At 39.5% G+C, this 24650-nt stretch overlaps 1 protein-coding gene across 1 annotated transcript in view; it reads left to right on the forward strand.

The window, feature by feature from the left end:
* Positions 1-23646: 23646 nt before the first annotated feature.
* MALRD1 (MAM and LDL receptor class A domain containing 1) overlaps positions 23647-24650 on the forward strand; it is an 806170-nt gene continuing 805166 nt past the window's right edge. The window contains exon 1 of the mRNA XM_078074136.1: positions 23647-23683. Within this exon, the coding sequence (XP_077930262.1) occupies positions 23647-23683 (37 nt within the window). The remainder of the gene's footprint in view (positions 23684-24650) is intronic.

Consider the following 24650-nt stretch of genomic DNA (forward strand, 5'->3'; position numbering starts at 1 on the left):
TTGAGGTTTGTTTGCTTGTTTGTTTTGCATCAAGCGTTGACTGTTTTAGAGGGTTGTGGGGTTGTTATTGTTTTGAGGGTTTTGCTTCTCCTGTGGGTCATCACTCATCTTAGGGATGTTTTTCTGGGAAATCTCTGTTTCAGGCATGGGTGCAGGAGTGGTCCCTGCTGAAGCTCCCTTTTCTCCCTCCAGGGCTCAATTGATCATTCTATTCACTGGATCCATCACTTCCCTTTCAGCCTCTGAGAGCTCATCACTCATTTCTCTCCTGACTGACCTAGATGCCTCTTTCTTCAATTTAAAAGAATGCTTTTTGCCGGTGATTTTTTTTCAAAGAAAGTTTTTAGATTTCTGCATGCGTGCATGCGTATGTGTGTATGTGAATGTCATGCAGTTGTAAAACAAACTAGGAATAGATACAGAAAAAGAAATGGAAAAGCTGAATGCAGATACATTTTGGCATTTGAAGAAACTTGCCAATAAAGCACTCCAAAAATCCCAGTCTATTAGGGCTTGGGTCCCTCCGCTAAAGTTGGTCCGATACAAATTAGGGAACTTAAGAGTTGAATTACATTTAGTTTTTGCAGAAAATGAGCAGTTTCATATGATGCAACATAATTTTTTTTAAGATCTTATTGGGGCGCCTGGGTGGCTCAGTCAGTTAGGTGTCTGCCCTGAGCTCAGGTCATGATCTCAGGGTCCTGGGATGGAGTTCCTACATCGGGCTCCTTGCTCAGCAGGGAGCCAGCTTCTCCCTCTCCTCCCCACTCATGCTCTCTCCCGTTATCTCTGTCTCTCTCTCTCAAATTAAAAAAAAAAAATCTCTAAAAAATTTTTTTATTCATTTTTTGACAGAGAGAGAGATCATGAGCAGCGGGGAGGGGTAGAGGGAGAAGCAGGCTCCCCGCTGAACAGGGAGCCCAATGCAGGGCTCGATCCCAGGACCCTGAAATCATGACCTGAGCTGAAGGCAGATGCTTAACTGACTGAGCCACCCAGGCACCCGATGCAATATTAATATTTAAAATTTTTTAAAAATTAGAATTAACAGGACTTGGTAACTTATTTTATTAGGTGCTGAAAGAGGAAGGAGCTAAGTGACTCTGATAAATATTGATCTTTGGTGTTTATCTTGAATTTAAATTCATGGTCATTAACATCAATATAGATAATGGCTATCAGATAAAATTTACCGTTTCAGGCACAATTCTATGCTATCTGTGTGTCTATCATCTGTATATGTATGATAAATATATATGATCATCTAATCTTTGAGGAAAGTAGTGTTATCATCCCTATTTTGTAGAGCAGGAAAGGGAGGGCAGAGAGGTACTAACTTGCCTGGGTCACACGGGTAGAAACTGGTGGAGCTGGGGTTCTCAATCAGGCTCTCCATCGCTGTAGGAGTCTGTACTATAGGGGCCATGTCTCCCCCCAGGGTCCTCTGAATGCTGCCTTGTTGTTGTGCAGTTGTCCTCAGTGCATTTACTCTCCCCTCCTCTCTTGTAAGACTACTGTATGCATCTCAGTTTTCCTCAAGGCTCTAGTACTTCCTCTCCTATGTTCATTCTCAGCTCATGATTTTGCTTTCTCCAAGAAAACCAAAATAATCCAAAGAGAACTCCAGCACTATTAACTGCCTGCCTACCTCAATCTCCATCTCTCTATAATCTGACCCATCTCCAGGAAATCTGGACCAACTTCCCCTACGACTCCTGCCCCTGCACCGGGGACTATACCTCTTTTTACCCACTCCACAGAATCCTGAGCAATTTTCTCCTCTTTTACATTATTAATTTTGTCCTTTCTTCTGTGTTATCCTCATAAACATATGAACATGCAATTTCTTTATTCTTAAAAAAAGAAGGGGTGCCTGGGTAGCGCAGTCGGTTAAGCATCTGACTCTTGGTTTCAGCTCAGGTCGTGATCTCAGGGTTGTGAGATCTAGCCCCACCTCTGGCTCTGTGCTCAGTGGTGAGTCTGCTTAGTTCTCTCTCTCTCTCTCTCTCTCTCTGCCCTCCACCTTCTCTAAAATAAATAAATAAATCTGAAAAAAAAAAAAAAGCAGCAGCAGCTCCTTTCACCTCATATCTTTTTCCAGGGACTCTCCCACTTTTTTGTCCCCCTACGAGAAAACTCTTGGAAGAGTTACCTATAATCACTTTCCCCAATTTCTCTCCTTGCAGCCAGCCTTGAACCTCTGGTAGACTCTTTCCTGCTGCTCTTCACAAAGTCATCAGTAACCTTCACACTGTTGCTGTACCCATCATTTCTTTGCTCAGTTGCTCCCCCAACTGCATTTGACATAGCTGATGACCTTCTCCTCTTGAATCCCTTCCTTAATTTAGTTCCTAGAATGCCACACTGTCCTGGCTTTCATCCTACCTCCCCAGCGGTTGCCTCTCTGCCACATCTGTTCCTTAACTCTCTGACCTTGAAACACTGAGGTGGTCCTGGATTCAAAGTTTTTCTTCCTCTCCTTACTGTCTTGGCGCTCTCCATCCTGTCTCATGGCTTTCAATACTGTTTGTATCAGCTTTTCTTGGGTACCATTTCAGATCCTCTTAGACTCTTCCTTTTGTTCTAGCTCCTCATTATCTTTATCCTTCACCCCCGAACCTCTTGTTTTTTGCCTCCTGCGTGTCATAGACTGAGTCTGTCTGCTCGAGATTCTTATGTTGAAACAGAGTCCCCAAGATGATGGTCTTCGGAGGTGCAGCCTTTGAAAGGTGACAAGGTCATAAAGAATGAAATTAGTGACCTTAGAAAAGAGACACATGGCTCCTTCATCTCTTTCCCCATGTGAGGACACAGAGAACACAGCTGTCCATGAACCAGGAAACGAGTCCTCACCAGACACGCAATGCACCTTCATCTTGGACTTGCTAACCTCCAGAACTGTCAGAATAAATTTCTGAGGTTTCACCCAGTCTATGATATTCTGTTACAGGAGCCCAAATGGACTAGCACACTGCAAGAGGTTTCTCTGTTAATGCCACCTGGAGCCCTGTCCACTCGCGCTCCCCATCCATATTTTGGCAGCCCAGCAGGGGGTAACGTCACCCGGCGCTGAGATTCAGTGGATGAATTCTTTCCTCTTTCCCACTTATTGGCTCTCTTATCACAGTCAATTTTGCTATCCCATCCCCTGGTGCTTTCGTTTTCTTCACTTATTCACTGTTTTTCCAGGAGTGAGAACAAGCAAAGAACACCCTTCGCATTTTCCTGTAAAAGACTCCAAACATAGCCTTGACAAAAATATTATGTATCTTTTCATTAGATTCCAGAATTGTTCACAACCATAATATTCGACAATTTTATTTGGGGTTGGATGTTCTGTATCCATCTACCGTGTGAAGTTATACTCACGGTACACCTTTAGGTCATTTCATAAGCAATTTTGCTATGTTTCTACAACATACCCACACATAGTAAATGACGGCATTTTCCCCCCTTCCCTCATTTTACTTTCTACTTTCTAGTTGAGCTGTTATAGTTACCTAGCTTTCAATATAGGTGCTGTTTCAACTTCTTTTTGGTGATTTTATCTTCTATTTACCTTAGTGAGTCTTTCTGCTTTCTCTCCCAGTCCAGTTTGCTTTTGTTAATCATTTGCCTTAAACATATCTTTCAATGTTTTGCTGCAAGGGTTTCTGACCCATGCTTTCCCACCCCAAGTCCACGCTATACACATCTTATATTCTCTGACTTTGGAGTTTATTCAGTTGTAATTCTAAGAACTCAACGCATCTGGACCTTTAAGAGGTTGAAGTGAAAGTAATAGAAAAGAGAAATCAGTGAGAAATCTCAGATGCATCTTTGTTTACCATTGAAGACCAAAAAAAAAAAAAATCATTCTTTATTATTCACTTGGACATCTTCCTGTTCTCTTCCAAGCTTTTCAAGTTCCATTCTATGAATTTTGTAATAATAAGCAGCCTGTCCTATGGCTCCCTCCTCTCGCTCCTACCTCTGCACTCTTGCCAAGGAACAAAGGGTAAAGGGCAAGTACAAAAGTAAATGTCAAGAAAGTGAGCATTACCCAGATTTAATCACAACATTTGGCATATTCCATGTGTGATTTATTTGACTAGCTTCTATCTTTAAGCCTAGAGTGCCAGGTCTTCCATATGTCATGCGGAGGGGATAAGAGTTTTAGTCATTTGTTAGATAACAAAAGTAGCATCATCCAAGTTCCACTTTTTTTTTTCTAAACACAAACACACATGGACATGCAATTAATGTTTTCTTTATTTATAATCGTCTATTTCCTGAGCTGATCACCATACGATCACAGTGGGGTTGCCAATTTGTTCCTACCTTCCTACTTTAATCTTCCTTATGTATCCATTTCTAAGTCTCTCTCTCTGGAATCATTATTATTCAGTGCCATTCTTCTCTAGCAGCCTTTGTCAAAAGCTGGCTCCCCAAACGTTACAACAAAGCTTTTGATAAGACAAAGCTGAATGTATTGCCTACCATAGCAAGAAGGAACCTCACCTCACAAAGCTTTGGCACCCTCTCAGATGACTGGAAATTTGGCTTAAGGCAGGTCTTTCAAGGCAAGGACTTGATTAGAATTGTGTAAGCATCATGATACAACAGTTCAGGATTGTCAGAAACAGCAAGGTGAGGGTTTTGAGACAGTGATTCAGGTACAAACCCAAGGGCAGTTCTGGAAGAGTCCTGGAAGCTATGCTAATGAAGGCAGGAAAAGGTAACAGAGACATTTTCATGAAGACGGTAGGACGTGGTTTGGATTTCAACATCCAGCCTGAATGTTGGGGTTGACAGTTTGTTTCTCACTTTCTATTTCTTACGTATATCCTTGAAGAACTAAAATGCCGAAAAATTAATGTGCCTTTTTTCACATCCTCATCCATGAACAGAGAGATGATTACTTTCGAGCCAATGATGGATATTTACTGGGATGGAGTTTGAAAACACTGGTCCATTTGGTCGAGTTTTTATGTGCTCAAGTTATTTCTAGTGTGTGGAACAAATTTGCCCTCCAGCCTGTGGCCATTTCAGAATGACTTTGTGGCTAAGCTAGCACACTCCATCCCCTTCGAGGGGTGTCCCTCATTTTTATAAAAGTGTTGGGGAAGTAGCACACCACTGGAGTGAACAGTCCATTTCTTGTGCTATAGGTGTTAAGAGAAAACATTTTACATGTATTAGGGTAAGAGCTACTGCCTCATGACTTGTAACCTAATGGTCCTGTTTCTACCCCTGGAGTCAGAGAACAAGACTTAGCTCCTCTCCATTATAAATGGTCTTTAAACAGTGAAGACAGTTGTGTGATTTTCCTTAATTTATGTCTTCTGCCAGAAACTTCTCAGAACAAACATTTGGGTTGCTTTTCCCTCCTGAACATTCTTTTGTTCTCCCTTTGAAATGCTTCAGATTGTCAAAAAAATTCTTCCCCAAGAAGGACACTCAGAACTGAATACACTTCTCAGAGTTTTGTCCAATACTATAGATGTGGAGCAGAACTGTAACTTCTTTGGTTTAGATACTGTTTATGAAACAAAAGACTGACATCTTTTTCTGGAAGTCATACCACACTATAAATTGCATAAAAGTTGATATCAAAAAAGACCCAGGAGTTTTGCCCCAGCCTTGCCACGAGCGCACATCTGATCTATGTCTTTGTAGGACGGTATTGTCTCGTGGTTAGACACATACTCTCAGGAACAGCACTCTTGAGACTGTAACCCCAGCTCCGTGACATCCTAGTGCAAACTTGGACAAGTAATTAGCTCTCTCTTAGTTATGAAATTGAAAATAAGATTAGAAAAGTATATATTTTATTGGATGTTGTAAGGAATCATGTGAGGAAATGCATGCCAAGTCCTGAGAACAGTTGGCTGCCGTATAAAGGAAGCATGGTAAGTATCAGCATTTACTATATTTTAGGGGGCTTTCTTTTTCAAAATGAAAATAGCCTCATTATAAAAATGACACATGTACATTACTTTAAAAATCAATCTGTGAATGAAAAGGATAAAGAAAAAGTACAATTTCAGAATCCAGAAATCACCACTGTCACTCATTTTCTTCTAGATATTTCTGTGTGTACACACATACTTCTGCAGAATTTTATAAAATGAAATACTACACATGCTGTCTCATGTCCTACTTATTATATGAACATCTTTTTGTGTCAATTTTTATCAGGGGTCAGCAAACATTTTTTTTTACAAGGGGCCAGATAGCAAATATTTTATTTAGCCTCATGAGATACATGCGGTCTGGTGAATCATATTCTTTGTTTTATTATTGCTATTTTTTTTATTTTATAGAGCTTTCAATATGTAAAAACCACTTTTTAGCTCACAGACTGTACAAAAACAGGCTATGGGCCAAATTTGGCCTGCAGCCCATAGTTTGCCAGCCCTATCTACGTAATGATTTCTCAATAACTAAAATGTAGATATGTGTCAGTAAATGCTGATACTTACCATGCTTCCTTGTTTTTCAGAGTCCATCGTCTCATGGTTCATCTCCCCCTCCAGTTTCTTCCCCTCCTGCTATCTTCTTCTTTTTTTTTCTTAACATATATTGCATTATTTGTTTCAGAGGTACAGATCTGAGATTCAACAGTCTTGCACAATTCACAGCGCTTACCAGAGCACATACCCTCCCCAGTGTCTATCACCCAGTCACCCCATCCCTCCCACCCCACCCCCCACTCCAGCAATCCTCAGTTTGTTTCCTGAGATTAAGAATTCCTCATATCAATGAGGTCATATGATACATGTCTTTCTCTGTTTGACTTATTTCGCTCAGCATAATACCTTCCAGTTCCATCCATGTCGTTGCAAATGGCAAGATCTCATTCCTTTTGATGGCTGCATAATATTCCATTGTATATATATACCACCTCTTCTTTATCCATTCATCTGTCGATGGACATCTTGGCTCTTTCCATAGTTTGGCTATTGTGGACATTGCTGCTATAAACATCAGGGTGCACATACCCCTTCAGATCCCTACATTTGTATCTTTGGGGTAAATACCCAGTAGTGCATTTGCTGGGTCGTAGGGTAGCTCTATTTTCAACTTTTTGAGGAACCTCCATACTGTTTTCCAGAGTGGCTGCACCAGCTTGCATTCCCACCAACAGTGTAGGAGGGTTCCCCTTTCTCCGCATGGGACCTTTTTTTAAATGAGAGGGGAATTCTAAGCAACTGTAGTTAACATCAGACACACATTTTTCTCAGCTAACTCCCAATAATATCAGAGGTCATCAAAAGATTAGGTAAAATCAGGACTGTTTTCTTCCTTAATGGCTCATACACTTTCTCTGAAGTATTCTAAAGTGTTTTCCCGGGGCAGTAGCAAACCCTAGGCTGCAGTTTGTTTATTAGTCATGAGTATATTTTCTACTCTGTCATGCACAGAGGACACACTGAGGAAGAGCGCATCCTTGTCCTCCATTTTAGAGGAGACCAGGCACATGGGTCATTACAACGCACTCTGCTAATTAGCATGAAACTCATACAAGGCAAGGCTTCATTTGTGTGGCAGCCATATTTGAGCACCTGCTGACTTTAATTTTGTGAGAATGATTGACTGTAATGTTTTCCTCGAGTTGTCTCAGTATTCTGGGAGATCTGAACTGATTTGGAGGCATTAATTATATCACTGCCATCTAACAAATGGGTGCAGAGCTAACCTTATGGGTGAACAGAAGTCTTAGACTTATATGGATTTAACAGAAAACCAACAATACAGACTGATATACTTTAATTAAATAAGTTCACAGCAATTACGGTTCAGGATTCTAAGACCAGAGTATGGATTTTTTGCTTAAGACCTAAATAAGTGGGAAAGATAAAGAAAATTGGAATATTTTGATATTAAGAGAAGTATTCAAAAGTCATATTTCAGGAACATTTTTTTAAGAATTTTTTTCAAAGATTTAATTTATTTATTTGTGGGATGCCTGGGTGGCTCAGTTGGTTAAGCATCTGCCTTCAGCTCAGGTCACGATCCCAGAGTCCTGGGATCAAGCCCCGTGTCGGGCTCCTTGCTCAGCGGGGAGCCTGCTTCTCCCTCTGCCTGCCGCTCCCCCTGCTTGTGCTCTCTCCCGCTCTCTCTTTGACAAATAAATAAATAAAATCTTTTAAAAAAACCAAAAATATAAAGATTTTATTTATTTATTTGAGAGCATGAGCGAGGGGTGGGGGAAGAGACAGAGGGAGAGGGAGAAGCAGGCTCCCTGCGGAACAGGGCTGGATCCTAGGACCCTGGGATCATTACCTGAGCCTAAGGCAGACGCTTAACCGACCGAGCCACCCAAGCGCCCCTCAAGAACGTTTTGAAAGCGTCATTACTTTAAGAAACTATGATTCTTTTCATTTGGTCTGGTGAATTCCTGGTTTCAAAATCTGCCTGCATTTTGTGTACAAAGGACCATTTATGTCACTCAGTGGAGCTAAATCATTCCAAAGTTTTTAAAAGGATTGCTCTGGGCATGTTGTTATAACTGAACGTATTAGCTTCCATATCAAGGAGACAGAGTGAGTCCTGCACTTCAATAGATGGGTAATGTAGGAGCCTTGATGGGGATGAAATCAAACTTCCTTCCTGTGATCTATTTGAGTCTTTGAGACTGTATTTCATCCCTCAAAAATAAATCAGCTGCTGTATCAGTGTTTCCCCTGAGCTAGAACCCAGATTCTCAGCACTAACTCAGACTTTCCTTGCTGCAGTGACTGTCATTGCTTTAGATTCGATTTTATATTGTGCTTTTAACAGCATCATCTCATGTAAAATTTGTAACATTCCATCTTTTTATTTTAAAACATATTTATTAATATTTGCAAGTTTTGCAAATCACATGACTTAAGTAAAAATTGTCCATAACCTATAGTTTGGGGGAAGTTTTGAAAGATAGTAATGAAGTTCTCATCTGCCCTTGCAATACGATCTGCAGAGATGACAGCCATTTACCGTGTTGTTGAAATCCTTAATGAAATGTTCTTTGTATCTTCAACAGAGTTCAGACAAATTCTGAATGTAGACTGAATCCATTAAAATACATTCTTTATGGGATAAATTGGCGTGCAGGTCTTGAGTATTTACTGTTATTTCCAAGAAGTTGAGACAGTGCCGTTATTAGCTCTGTATGCCCAGTGCCAAGCTGGGTGTTTGAAATAGCGGATATTCAGTAAGTGTTGAGTGGAAGAATGGAGCTGTGCTAGAGGCCTATGTGTGTGATTTAATAACAAAATGAAATAATTGAGAGGAAACTGGAGTGACATTCTTCTAAACTATTTATCTTTGTAAAGATTTGATACACTTACATGAAAAACTTACAAATAGACTTACATTTTTGTAAACTAGCAAATGAACTTGCATTTTATGTTAAATGGGGTTCTTTTTCCAAAAGAGAGTTTCAGGATTGCCATGCTTAAGGATTTCATATCCCCACAAGCTTTCTTGGTATAGATTTCACCTGGGAATATCTATTATACCAAAACAGAGTGTTCTTTCCCTCTATGCCAGTCACAGTGTGATACAGAATTGGCTAAATGAGGTAATCTCAAATAAAATAATATTTAGATGGATGACTTACCAATTTCCCCACCTTACCAAATCCTAGTGCTCATGCAGTTGTGATGTTTGGCTTGTGGGAAATACAGAGAGGCTTCTATTCCAGCTTCCTTGCTGTTCCCACATGAGATCCTGAGACTTACAGTTGGGCCACAAGTACTATACTCTATATTCTCCTCTTCTAGGATCCATGAGCCAACAAGTACCTGCTGGTTGTTCAGCCAAAGCTGTGCGCTGACTGCCCTGCTCACAATGAAACCAAGTATTACATGGGGGAAGCTCCCCTATTAGAAGAGCCCCTATTTCCTTCATCTTGTATTTACTACCTAGGTTCTCTAACATTTAACTTTATCAGAGAGTCACTTTTAACTTCCAACAGAAACATTTTATTCAGCTATGAGATTAGATTTCCTATGAACTGCCAGCCACACCATCAGAGTGCTATTGGCATTCTCATTACATCTTAATATAAACTTACTTTCTACAAGCCGTTTTTAAAGTAGCCTCATATTGAAAACCATGAGATAAATCTCTGGTTTGGTTATAATATTTAGGAAATATATCTTTAAGCTTAACAATTATAAAATAAAGCTTTCTTAAAACTAATCAAATAGAGAGAAACTAGATTTATTTGAAAAATATCCACTTTTCCTTAAATTCGAAATCAATATTAAATACCGTAAGAGAAAAGAAAACAACAAAAAAATTGTATGTATTAATCCAAACATTTTTGGTTGACTAGGAGAGAAACCAACTAAGTGAACAATTCTCTCAGCTTATGTAAATGAAGACTATTGGGTATGGATTCAGCTTTCAGCATAGCTGTGTTTAGGAACTTAACCAAAGACAAATTTATCCATCTTTATCTCTTGGCTCAGCTAATATGTGTATTGGCCTCATTCTAAGAAAGGTTCTCCTCAAATGTTGCCAAAGATAGCCACCAGAAAATCTGGCCTATCCTGTCTTGGCTTGGCCACCTCAGTAGAAAGAGCACCTTTTTTCTGATAGTTACTGAAGTCTGGGACTTGCCCCTTCATGGCTTTGCTTGGGTCATATGTTTATCCTGGCACAAATCACTGTGGCCAGGAGGGTAGGTGGGTCTGATTGACCAAGAATGAGTCTTCTTTCAATACTGCCAATTCCTATGAAATTGCAAAAGCTTAGAATTAGTTTGTGTGGTTTCTCAAAGAAAAAAAAATCAGTCTGCTCTCACCAAAAGGGGAAAATGTATGCTAGACAGGTAAACAACAAAAAAATTTTTTATAAAAGATTTTATTTATTTATTTGAGAGAGAGAATGAGCGAGCGAGAGAGAGAGCACGAGCAGGGGGAGCAGCAGAGGGAGAGGGAGAAGAAGACTCCCTGCTGAGCAGGGAGCCCCATGTGGGACTCGATCCCAGGACCCTGAGACCATGACTCGAGCCAAAGGCAGATGCTTAACCAACTGAGCCACCCAGGTGCCCAACAAAAAATTTTTTTAAAGATTTTATTTATTTATTTTAGAGAGAGAGAGTGAGGGAGTGAGAGCACGAGTGGTGGGAGGATCAGAAGGAGAGAGACAAGCAGACTTCATGCTGAGCACAGAACCTGACTTGGGGCTTGATCTCAGGACCCTGAGATCATGACCTGAGTTGAAATCAAGAGTTGGACGTTCAACTGTGACTGAGCCACCCAGGAGCCCCTATTTTTTTTTCCTTTTTCAAATTTTTATTTATATTCTAGTTAGTTAACATATAGTGTAATATTGGTTTCAGGAGAATTCAGTGATTCATCACTTACATACAACACCCAGTGCTCATCACAAGTGCCCTCCTTAATACCCATCCTGCATCTTGCCCATCCCCCACCTACTTCCCTCCATCACCCCTCAGTTCTCTAAAGTTAAGAGTCTCTTATCCTTTGTTTCCCAATGTCTCTCTCTCTCTTTTTCCCCTTCTCATATATTCATCTGTTTTGTTTCCTAAATTCCACATATGAATGAAATCATATGGTATTTTTCTTTCTCTAATTGACTTATTTCACTTAGCATAATACACTCTAGCTCCATCCATGTCATTGCAAATGGCAAGATTTTATTCTTTTTTGATGGCTGAGTATCCACCTCTTTATCCATTCATCAGCTGATGGATACTTGGGCTCTCTCCATAGTTTGGCTATTGTTGATAATGCTGCTATGAACATCAGGGTGCATGTACCCCTTCAAATCTGTATTTTTGTATCCTTTGGGTAAATACCTAGTAGGGCAATTGCTGGATCATAGGGTAGTTCTATTTTTAACATTTTGAGGAACCTCCATACTGTTTTCCAGAGTGGCTGCACAAGTTTGCATTCCCACCAACAGTGTAAGAGGGTTGCCCTTTCTCTGCATCCTCACCAACATCTGTTGTTTCCTGAGTTGTTAATTTTAGCCATTCTGACAGGTGTGAGGCAGTCTCTCATGGTGGTTTTGATTTGTATTTCCCTGATAATGAGTAATGTTGAGCATCTTTTCATGGGTCTGTTAACCATCTGGATGTCTTCCTTGGAAAAATATGTATTCATGTCTTCTGCCCATTTCTTAACTGGATTATTTGTTTTTTGGGTGTTGAGTTTGATAAATTCTTTATAGATTTTGCATATTAACCCCATATCAGATATGTCATTTGCAAATATCTTCTCCTCTTTAGTAGGTTGCCTTTTAGTTTTGTTGATTGTTTCCTTCACTGTGCAGAAGACTTTTATCTCAATGAGGCCCCAATAGTTCGTTTTCGCTTTTGTTTCCCTCATCTCTGGTGACATGTCTAGTAAGAAGTTGCTACAGCTGAGGTCAAAGGAGTTGCTGCCTCTGTTCTCTAGGATTTTTATGGTTTTCTGTCTCACATTGAGGTCTTTCATCCATTTTGAATTTATTTTTGTGTATGGTGTAAGAAAGTGGTCCAGTGTCATTCTTCTGCATGTTGCTGTCCAGTTTTCCCAACACCATTTGTTGAAGAGACTGTCTTTTTTCCCATTGGATATTCTTTCCTGCTTTGCCGAAGATAAGTTGCCCATCAGGTAAACAAAATTTTAAAAACCAGTAAGAATTAAAGGCAGTTATTTTTATAATATAATGCTTATTCATTCATGTATACATTTGATGAATATTTATTGGGCACTAATATGTGATGAATGCTATATTTAGCAGTGAGGCTAAACAGGTGAATGAATTTGTAGCCCTAAAGAGGTCACAATTTAGAGGAGAGGATCAGACACTGAAACTTACCATCAAGACAGAGTCTGTAACAGAAATGTAAGCTGGCTGTCATGCTTTGTGTCATGTCACAAACAAACGAACTAGGAGGTGGCAGAAGTCAGGAACGGTTTTCAGAGGATGTTAGGATCAAGTTGAGTCTTGAGGGATGAGCAGGAGTTACTCAGGCAGATGACTTAGAAGGACCTATTACACAAAGCAAAAGCATCTGTAATGTTAAAATACTTGAACTTTCTTCAATAGAGACTTCTGAGCAGTTTCACAGTAATTATTATAATTTTGGCCCAATATAAGCTACTTTTGCTTCATGTCCTTAGTAACTAATTCAGTATTCAAATTTGTTATCCCTATTTTTAAAGAGTATTTGCCCTGGATTTTTAAATAAAGTGCTAAGCTTCATAAACCCCTCAAATTCTCTCTAAAAACTTAAATAAGTAAATAGATACAGAAGAAATACGTTGATAGGTGTACTTGGAGGGGAAAATCAAGGGGCATTCTGAGCTCTTCTGCCTGACCTCAGCTTGTGCTCCCCAGGGACTATGTTTCTGGCTCTAGGATCAGGCACCTGATTGGACCATGAGGCACCCTCAGACCAGATCAACCCATCACTAGGAAGGCTACTGATATGACTTACTAGGCTGGCATAAAACGAAGAGCTGGGCTGCTCTATTTCTGTAATGTGGATTAATCAACATAAAGACTAAATGAAAGAAGGAATGAAACTAAAACTGGAAGCTCCTGGCATCTCAGGAGTCAGAGTGGCCCAGAGAGGGATTATCTTCAAGCCACAGCTGAACAGTTGAGGAAGCAAAGTCTGTGCATAAGCAGCTGAAGCTCCCAGTAGAGAGGGGGAAAGAAGCAACTCTTTGGCCTCATGTGCAAAGTACTAGGGTGAAAGCAAGAGAAAAAGAGAGAGAGCGGGAGAAGGTGTTCACTTCCAGAGACACCTCAGTTCTTGAATTTCTCATCTACCTCCTCCATTATCAACGTAGACTACCCTCTGTCATCACCTCTGTCCTGCTACACCCTTCTAGGTGATTACTCTGCTTCTACTCCTGTTCCTCTCCTACCCATTCTCCAAACTGGAGCCAACATGACCTTTTAGAATGTAGATCAGATGAGGGACTGCTTCTGAAAAAAAAAATACCCCCAATGGCTTTCCTTTGCTTTACACTAAAGGCAAAACTCCCTATGTAATTTGGTTCCTTCCCACCTCTGTAGCCTCACTGCTGGCCCTTCTTTTCCTCTGTCCATGGGCTCAGCTGCACTGCCAGGCTGCCTGTGTCCCAAACACACCACATCGTTCTCTCTTCTGTATGTCCTAGGGGCCTCACATTTGTTCCTGCCTCAAGGCCTTTGCACTCGCTGTTCTGTTTGCTTGGAATACACTTCCTCCAGATCTTCCCATGGTGACTATTTCTTTTTTTTTTTAATTTAAATTCAATTAATTAAAATATAGTATATTATTATTTTCAGAGGTAGAGTTTAGTGATTCATCAGTTGCATATAACACCCAGTGCTTATTACATCAAATGCCCTCCTTAATGCCCATCGCCAAGTACCCCATCCCCCCCACCTCCCCTCCAGCAACCCTCAGTTTGTTTTCTATAGTTAAGAGTCTCTTATGGTTTGTCTCCCTCTCTGATTTAATCTTATTTTATTTTTCTCTCCCTTCCCCTATGATCCTTTGTTTTGTTTCTTAAATTCCATATATGAGTGGAACCATATACTTATCTTTCTCTGATTGACTTATTTCACTTTTAAGCCTCACATTAAATGGCACCTTCTCAAAAATCACCTTGTCATCTGTTTTTTATCACCATATCTTGTTTTTTTTTTAAATAGAACCTAATAGTATTTGAAAATTTCCTTCTTTTCCTCCTTCTTTTTTTCTCCCCCTCTCTTCTTTTCTTTCTTCCTCTTCTCTCTCCCCCCATCCCCCTTCCCGCTGTTCTTTCTTCTATGTTAACCATTTAATTTTTCTTTGGATGATTCCTCTATTAAAATATGAGCACACAAAAACATGAAATTTGTTTGACTTCTTTATCATCATATCTTTAAAATTCAGAAAAGTGCTTGGCTATCAGTTAGAAATGTATTGATCAAATAACTCCAGTCCTAAAGCGGATTTCCAATAAATCCTCCTTCCTTACCCATCTTTGGAGGTAACTTGAATAATGCTATTAGTGGCAACTAATAGTATCCAAGACTACATTAACACTTGTGTTATTATTGGTATTGTGAAGCCGTTTCTTAATCTATGTTGCAACATTAAATGAGTCAGTTGTATGAGTAATCCCTCTCGTTGGAAACCATTTCCCCCAAATAGCCAGAAATCCTGACCCTTTTCAATTTGGTTTGAAATTCAACACATTTAAATACGTTATTTTATTATGAAGCTCCATTAAATAGTGCAAATTCTCTAGGAGGTCCATTGTTTTCTCAAGGTGAATTAATCAATCAGAATGCTCACTGGGTGTTGTTGCGAAGGTGGAAGGTCAGGTGGGGTGTTGGAGTGACACAAGGCCGTGTATGGAAGGACAGAATGGAGGAGGCAAAAGAAGAGGCCAGCTTCTAAACTCTGAACAGAACCACCCTGTTAACCTGATGCTTACACTTGTCCTGTCCCTGGGTAGTAATAGAAATGGGAGGTGGGGAAGGGGTTTCAGGAGAGAGGGCAGTGAGGAACCACAGAAATTTAGAGACTGAAATCACATTCACAGCAACTCAGTGTCTCTTCCTTCTTCCCAGCTTATTCACAGGTGGACATAACCTATGGAGTAATTTTGTCTTGGCCCTTAGCCTCGTGGAGTGCATGCCCCCTGTCCAGAGACCTGGTGGGAGGGTTGGTACTGCCTGGGTCGGCTTCTGTTTTTTCTGGAGAGGAACTCAGGTCAGAGGTAATGTGTTGGTTCAGGTTGTCTCTTCTGCCGGAGAGGGAAAAAGTCAAATGTGAAACGTCCTGAGTGAGAAGTGGCTAAAAAAGTTTAACTGTGTGCTAATAGATATTTTGAAAAGAGGAACTCTAATATTTGTTGGAAATATGACCTCTCTTATACTCTCTTCACTTCTGCACAGTTAGCTCTCTATAGAGTTATATTTATTTTATAGTGGAAACCAATAATAACAGACACCCACCCCACTGTGGAGAAAAGCAATAGAACTCCACAGTTTGAGAGATCATACAATTTTGATTACTCCAGAGTCTCCGGATGGCTCTCCTTCAACTAGGAATGTGATCATCACACTATATGCCCAACTCCTGGGGGAACGAAATCATCAACAAAACATTTTCGAGCTTTAAAGGCAAAAATCATAGTTTCGGGGAAAAATGGCTGTTATAACACCAAACTGTTTCTCTAAGGTGGTTTCATTAGCTTGGTTGTAACATCTAAATAGTTAAGAGATGGTTTCTGGAAAATTCTCTGTGCAATAGTCCCAGATTTCTTGCTGTCCAGTCCCCTTCCCCCTTTTCTGCAAGGTGTTAGAAGACACTTCCTCCTTCTCCAGCTCCCAGCCCGTTATTACTTGGTCCCCCAGTCAATCTCTTGGCCTCCATTTTAGCATCTACTTTAGGGGACCTGAATAACACATGGTACTGTGAGTGGTCTAAGATAACAGGCAGTAAGATGAAGTTTTAAACACATCTAATGCATTTTCATCCCCAAGTTCCTGAGCTGATGCATTTTTTCTCCTGGAGTGAGCAGGGTGTGGAGTGGGGGTCAGGGGGTATTAACCCTCTTACCCATGTGGAAATAAACAAAGACCACTCAGATGAGAACAGAGTCTATTTATTCAGAGCTTGCCATAGCAAGGGAGCCAGCCACCATCATTTGCGGAGAAACTCAAAGGCAGATAGAAAAGGAGGAAAGCCGTATAATGATAGATAGATAAATAAATAAATAAATAAATAAATAAGTAAGTAAGTAAGTAAGTAAGTAAGTAAGTAAGTTAGTAAGTAAGTAAGTAAGTAAGTTAGTAAGTAAGTAAGTAAGTAAGTGGGGGCTTCAGGTCTGCCCTGCTTGGATGATGTGGCATGTGGAAGCTGAGGCAGACTAGCTAACTAAAAGTGAGGCCTGTTATGTGATTGGTTGGGGTAACATACTTGAGTTTCTCTGGTTGATCTGAGTTGGAAGCAGAAGCAAGGAAGGAGTGAAGCTGGTCCTAACCATTCCAAGTCAGTCGCTACAACGGTTGTGGATTAGCTTCCTGGGCTGGTTGCTGCAGAAATGGTGGTGTCCTCTTTGTTCTGGCCACCATCTGCTTGTTCACTCTGTCGCTCACCAGGGTGGCTGTTGTGGGCTCCTGTAGGGGCTGCAGCAGCTGCACCTGGCACTCTCTCTTGTCGTTGGTGCCCTTTACCCCACATGCCTCCCTGCTGCCCTCCAGAAGTGGATTTTGAAGGTGCCAGAATGTAAGACTGAATAAGCAGTAATTCATTGACTTGGGAGAACTTTTTCAGAACACAGGATTTAAAACCCTAGCCAGTAGCCCAGGGGATGGGGTGAACCATACCTAGGGTGGCTCTGACAAGTCTGGAGAAAGCGATGGCCAAAGGCAAGTGAAGTGGAAGTGCCCGAGTCTCCCTGGTAGAAGACAGAAGTGGAGAGAGATACATTCAAGGGTTATGGGAGGGTCCAGAGGACACATCACCTGCCAAGACCATGAGGACTGTGCTGCTGAGAGGGACATTAGCACGTTCAATGGCAGCTCTCTGCAGGCTGGAGCTTTTGACAGGAGAAGGGGTCACAGAACTGGGCTCATTCCCTTATCCAAGGGAATCCTAGAGTGATAGAGACCAGGTGGTAGGTTCTAAGTGCCAGAAGCCCAGGGGCTGCAACTGAGCACCCATAATGACTCTCAAGGTCAGAGGGGCATCCAAGGGGCCTTGACCCACAGATATATGGTCAGTTGAACTTGGCATCCTAAAGGGGAAACACAAATGGGCAGCCAGTGAAGGTGCTGCTTAACATCTACCAACAGAAAAGGCAAACGTGGAGATGCAGAAGTTTGATGGTGGTTGACACAGTAAAAATCATGGTCACTTGTTCGGTTTCTGAACTCATGCCAATTTTTTTTTGTCTTCATAGACTTTATTTTGTAGAGCAGTTTTAGGTTTACAGAGAATTGCACATTGCAGAGGAACTAGAGAGTTCTCAGATCCCCTCTCTCCCCTACCCCATAATGTCACGTCTCCACTGTTACAGGACTGTATAGAACAGTTTCAGCACCCTGTAAATAAATTCTCTGCTCCATCAATTCATTCCTGCCTTCCTTCCGTCCCTGGAACCCCTGGCAACCACTGATCTTTTATTATCTCTACAGTGTTGCCTTTTCCAAGATGTCATATAGTCAGAATCAAAGAGTGTATAGCTTTAGATTTGCTTCTTTTATTTAGAATAAGCATTCAATTTCTTCTGTGTCTCTACAGGCTTGATAGTTTATCTCTTCTTATTCCTTGATAATGTTCCATTGTATGGATGTAATACAATTTGTTTACCCATTCAGCTATTGAAGGACATCTTGATTATTTCCAGTTTTTGGTGATTATAAAGTGCTCTAAATATTTATGTGAAGGAGTTGTGTGGACAGTTTTCAACTAATTTGGTTAAACACCAAGGAGTGCGATTGTTGCATCATATGGTAAGAGTATGTTTAGTTTTTTAAGAAACTGCCAAACTGTCTTTCAAAGTGACTATCATTTTGGATTCCCACTGGCAGGGAATGAGATTTCCTGCTGTTTTGGATTTTAGCCATTTTAATAGGTATGTAGTATTATATTATTATTTTAATTTGCATTTCTCTGAACACATGTTGATCATCTTTTCATATGCTTATTTGCCACCTGTATATCTTCTTAGGTGAGGTGTCTGTTCATGTTTTTTGTCATTAAAATTTTTTTCTAGCTTTATGGTAATAAAATTGATGTAACATCATGTAAGTTTGAGATATAGAATGCGTTGATTTATTTATATATTGCAAAATGATTACCACTATAGCATTAGCTAACACCTCCATCATGTCACATAATTACCGTTTCTTTTTTTGTGGTAAGAAGATTGAAATTCTACTTTCTTAGCAACTTTCAAGTATATAATACTATTAACTATAATCGCCAAACTGTACATCAGATTGTCAGAAATTATTTTTCTTATAACTGGATATTTGTACTGTCTGACCAGCATCTCTCCATTTCTCTTACCCTACAGCCTCCGGTAACCACCATTCTACTCTGTTTCTATGAGTTTGGCTTTTTTAGATTCCACATATAAGCGATATACAGTATTTGTCTTTCTTTGTCTAACTTATTTCACTTAGCATAATGCCTTCAAGGTCCATGTTGTTGCAAATGACAGGATTTCCTTCCTTTTCCATGGCTATAATAATATCCTATTATTATACATACTACATCTTCTTTATTCTTCTATCTGTTGACAGACACTGAGGTAGTTTCCATATCTTGGATATTGGGATAATGCTTAAATGAACATGGGAGAGCAAATAGCTCTTCAATATCTTGTTTTCATTTCCTTTGGATACATTTCCAGAAGTGGGACTACTGGATGATATGGTGTTTCTATTTTTAATTTTTTGAGGAACCTCCATACTTTTTTCCACAGTGACTGCACCAGTTTGCATTCCTACCAACAGTATAGAAGGGTTCTCTTCTTTCCACAACCTCACCAACACTTATCTCTTGTCTTTTTGATAATAGCCATTCTCATAGTGTGAGGTGATATCTCATTATGGTTTTGATTTGCATTTCTTTGATGATTAGTGATGCTGAGTACTTTTTCATGTACCTGTTGACATTTATACATCTTTGGGAAAATGCCTATTTAGTTCTTTTACCCATTTTTAATTGGATTGTTGTTTGTTTTGATATTGAATTGTATGGGTTCTTTACATATTTTGAATATTAACTCCTTATCCTATATATGTTTTGCAAATATTTTCTCCTATTTGCTTTTGTTTAAGATTTTATTTATTTACTTTAGAGAGAGCACATGCGAGTGGGGGGAGGGGCAGAGGAAGAGGGAGAGAGAGAATCTCAAGCAGACTCCATGCTGAGCACAGAGCCTGACGTGGGGCTCCATCTCAGGACCCTGAGATCATGACTTGAGCTGAAATCAAGAGTCAGATGCCTTACCGACTGAGCCACCCAGGTGCCCCTCCTTTGCTTTTTAGAAGCTTTTTAGTTTGAGGTAGTCCCTTTGTTTATTTTGTTTTTGTTGCCTTTGCTTTTAGTGTCAAATCCAAAAAAATCATTGCCAAGATTGATGTTAAGGATTGTACCCCTATGCTTTCTTCCAGAAGTTTTCTGGTTTCGGGTCTTACATTCAAGTCTTTTTTTTTTTTTTAAGATTTTATTTACTTATTTGACAGAGAGAGCGAGAGAGCACAAACAGGGGAACAGCAGAGGGAGAGGGAGAAGCATGCTCCCCACCGATGCGGGGCTTGATCCCAGGACCCTGGGATCATGACCTGAGCCAAAGGCAGATGCTTAACCATCTGAACCATCCAGGTGCCCCTACATTCAAGTCTTTAATCCATTTTTCTGTTGCCCATTTTTGAATTGGATTATTTAATTTTTCATTGTTTAATTTTAATAATTCCTAGTTTGGATACAAGTTCTTTATCAATTATGTGTTTTGCAAAGATTTTCTCCCAGTCTGTCGCTTGTCTTTTTATTCTCTTAAAAGAGTCTTTCAGAGAGAATAAGTTTTTAATTTTAATTAAACATATCTATATTTTTCTTTCTTGCATAGTGCTTTGGATATTGGGTATTAAAAATCATTGCCAAAGCATCTGGTTGGCTCAGTTAGTAGAGCATGTGACTCTTGATCTTGGGGACCTGAGTTCAAGTCCCATGTTGGGTGTAGAGATTACTAAAAAAAAAAAAAAAAAGCCATTGCCAAACCTTAGGTCATCTGGATTTTCCCCATATTATTTTTTTGAAATTTTATATTTAAGCTTTTTACAGTTATATTTATGACCTATTTTGAGTTAATTTTTGTGAAAAGTCAAAAAAAAGTCTTTGTGTTTATATTAATAATTTTTTGCATGTAGATGTTTAGTGGTCCCAGTACCATTTCTTGGGAAGGTTATCCTTTATTCAGTTGCCTTTGTCCCTTTGTCAAAAATCAGGTGACTGTATTTTTGTGGGTCTATTTCTGGACTCTCTATTCTGTTCCATTGATCTTTTTGGATCTATAGCTACCTTCTTTCACCAGTACACACTGTCTTGATTACTGTAGCTTCATACTAATTTTTGAAGTACTATCAGTCTTCTGACATAGTTCTCCTTCCTCAGTATTGTGCTGGCTATTCTGGGTCTCTGCCTTTGCATATGAATTTTAGAATCACTCTCGGGGTAAAATAACTCACTGGAATTTTGATGGGGATTGGGTTAAATCTGTACATCAAATTGGGCAGAACTGTCAACTTAACATTAAATATTCCAATCCGTAATCATGAGATATCTCTCTAATTATTTAGGTTTTCTTTTATTTCTTTCATCAGAATTTTATAGGTTTCCTCATATTTCTCTTGTACATATCTTGTTAGATTTAGACTGATACCTAGGTGTATTTCATTTTTGGGGTACTAATAAAAGTAGTTTTTTATTTTAAATTTCAAATTTTATTGTTTATTCCTGGCATACAGGAAAACAGTTAGTTTTGTATATTAACTTTGTATCCTGTAACCTTGCTGTGATCATTTAGTTTCAGGATTTTTTGTGTGATTTTTAAAGATATTCTACATAGAAAATTTCATCATCTGTGAACATGACAGTTTTATTTCTTCCTTCCCAATCTATCTTTTCTTTTCTTGTCTTACTGCATTAGCTAGAACTTCCAGTATGAGGTTGAATAGGAATGACAAGAGGGGACATCCTTTTCTTGTTTCTCATCTTTGGGAGAAAACATCTAGTTTCTCACCATTAAGTATGATGTTAGTTGTAGATTTTGGTAGATATGCTTTATCAAGTTGATAATTCTCCTCTGTTCTTAGTTTTCTTAGAGTTTTTACTATAAATCGGTGTTGAATTTTGCCCAATGCTTTTTCTACATCAGTTGATATGATTATATGATTTTCATTCTTCAGACTGTTGATGTGATGGATTACATTTATTGATTTTGAATGTTGAACTAGTTTTACATACCTGGAATAATTCTCACCTGGACATGATATATAATTGTTTTTATACATTGATGGATTTTATTTGTTAATAGTTTGTTGAGGATTTTTACATCTAAGTTCATGAGAGATATTGGTTTGAAATGTCTTTTAATGTCTGTCTGGTTTTAGTATTAGGGTAATGCTGTCTTCATGAAATGAGTTAGGAGGTATTTCATCTGTTTCTATTTTCTGGAAGAGATTGTAGAGTAATGGAATTATTTCTTCCTTAAATGTTTGGTACAGTTCACCAATGTTATCATCTGGGCCTGGTGCTTTCTGATTGGAAGGTTATTAGTTGTCAATTGAATTTCCTTATTAAATATAGGCCTGAATTGAGCGAATTTTCATATCTGGGACCCATCGACTGAAAAAGGTCCCTGGGAAGAATAGTTCTGCAACACCATGAAAAATACAGATTGTGATTATTTTCAAAGCTTTTTCCCAAAGCTCCCATGATCATTTACTTGAGTATACTTTATACTGGGTATATTAGGTCCTTCAAGAAGTAGACTCCAAGACAGGATTGTGATTTTGGAATCTGTGAGTTATTCCTAGAAATTCCTTCTAAAGTTTACCCCTTCAGACCTTGCATATTATTTTGAAACTATCGAAAAGCTGATAATAAATTACTTTCTGCTTAACCCATTGAAATACTTTCTATTGCTTGCTACTGAATCTTAATTGATAATATACTTGTTCACAAGGATGATTGCCAAGTGCAGTTTTTTTAAAGATTTTGTTTATTTGAGGGAGAAAGAGCGTGTGCACAAGCAGCGGGGGAGGGGCAGAGGGAGAGGGACAAGCAGACTCCCCACTGAGCAGGGAGCCAGATAACACAGGGCTTGATCCCAGGACCTGGAGATCATGACCTGAGCTGAAGGCAGATGCTTAATCGACTGAGCCACCCAGGTGCCCTGCCAACTGCAGTTTCTAAAAGAAACTACATCAAGGATGGGGTAATTGACCTGATTGGGGTTTAAAGCAGTGAAAATCCTGTTAGCATTTGCCACAGTATTTTGTGGCAAAGAGTGGTAAAATTTCATCTGTGTCAATATGGACTGAGGGGCATATTGAAGGTGAAGCTTTCACAGATCAGGTTGCTGCTGTGAAAACCATTGTGGTTGAGAATGAAGAATTCAAGAATTGTAGCATCGGCTGGGTAAAATTCTTGAAAAAAATGACAGGCTCAGGCTATTAAATCTTGGGGGAAGGCATGGTCAGAGGACCAGGAAACTTTATGGTTCCCTAAAATAACCTTTGATGGTGTTGTTGTTGTTGTTATAGACTGAGTTTGTTTCTGCAATTTGATTTAAAATGTAGTTTGAATTCAAAGACTCCTTATGCCTCTTGTGGAAAAGTGAGGGCATTGTTTATGAGAGTGTGGGATCCTAAGAATTGGAATGGGGAATTGGGGAGCATTTGGATGACTGCAAATACCTCTAATCCCTGATATCCCTGCTTCCAGCTTCCCTTGATAAAAGAAGTAGCTCTTCCTCCTCTGATAAGCATGATTCTGTCTTCTCTGGAAATATGCAATCACCTCAATCGTGCATGCGAGTTTTCCACATGCCTCATTCTGACCATCCTCATTCTGAACTATAAGCAGATCTGTGAAGAGCAAACCAACACAAAAAGGATTTGCAATTAGCTGCTAAGTCATATCAGTAGAAAATGGGGGATGTGTGTAGAAATAAAGAACCTGGTTCAGGTAAGAAGAAATATAATTTTGAATTGGGTTGAAGATTTCTTTATTTTTGATCATTTAGAGTAGGTTCTATGTAGTCGCTCAGTTCAACTGACTGAGACCTAGATTTATTCATTAAATGAATTTGAGATGCTAATAATGAAGAGGCAGAAATTTAAGACTTAGAAAAATAGGAATGTTGGAGTGGATTGTTTGGTAACCAAAACCAAATGGTAACCAAAAGAATTTTTGGTGTAGTTTGTTTATTCTTCTCCTATTCTATATAAACTGAGATGGCCTAGAAGACCATGTGTAATAAAACATTTAGAAGTAGTTTGTTGAGGAGAATGTTGGCGTTCTTATGAAATGCTGTAATGGCTGACCTATTCAGACCTCACATGAAGTGGAGATGATGCTATCTCAAAGTGAAGCTGGCCAGTAACAAAATGTAATTGTTAGAGGCAAGTGTAGCATGATTACTATAATATTATCATAGTAGTCAGCAAAGCCAGGTGCTTTAAGGGACCTTTGGTGGTGGCTAATGGAACTTGAGATCCATAGCAATAAAAGAGGTAGGCCACTAATGAAAATCCTACATGGCTTGATAGAAAAACAAAAAAAAAACCTCTTCTGGGTTGGGTACCTATGCTGTTTGATGGTAATAGTTCACTGGAAAATGGGAAATACTCAGATGCTGGTTCTATGCTGATTAATTCCTGGATATCCAGAAAATCACCATGGTTCTATTGGTCAGAGGTGGGACATATGAAGGTTAGGTGATGAATGGAACTTAGGTCCAAGTCCACCTCTGAGTGGCTCACAGATTCTACAAAACCATTCTGTGGTTGCTTTTCTATTGGTGAATGGGTAATTGGAATAGATATACTCAGTGTTTGGTAGTATCTTCACACTGATTCCTGATCCATTAAATGAGTTCCATTATGGGAGTGTGTCAGGACGCCCTCAAAACCATCCCCAGATTCCATGATTT

Source organism: Halichoerus grypus, chromosome 6 (genome assembly GCF_964656455.1).
Source record: "Halichoerus grypus chromosome 6, mHalGry1.hap1.1, whole genome shotgun sequence".
Taxonomy (NCBI): Eukaryota; Metazoa; Chordata; class Mammalia; order Carnivora; family Phocidae; genus Halichoerus; species Halichoerus grypus.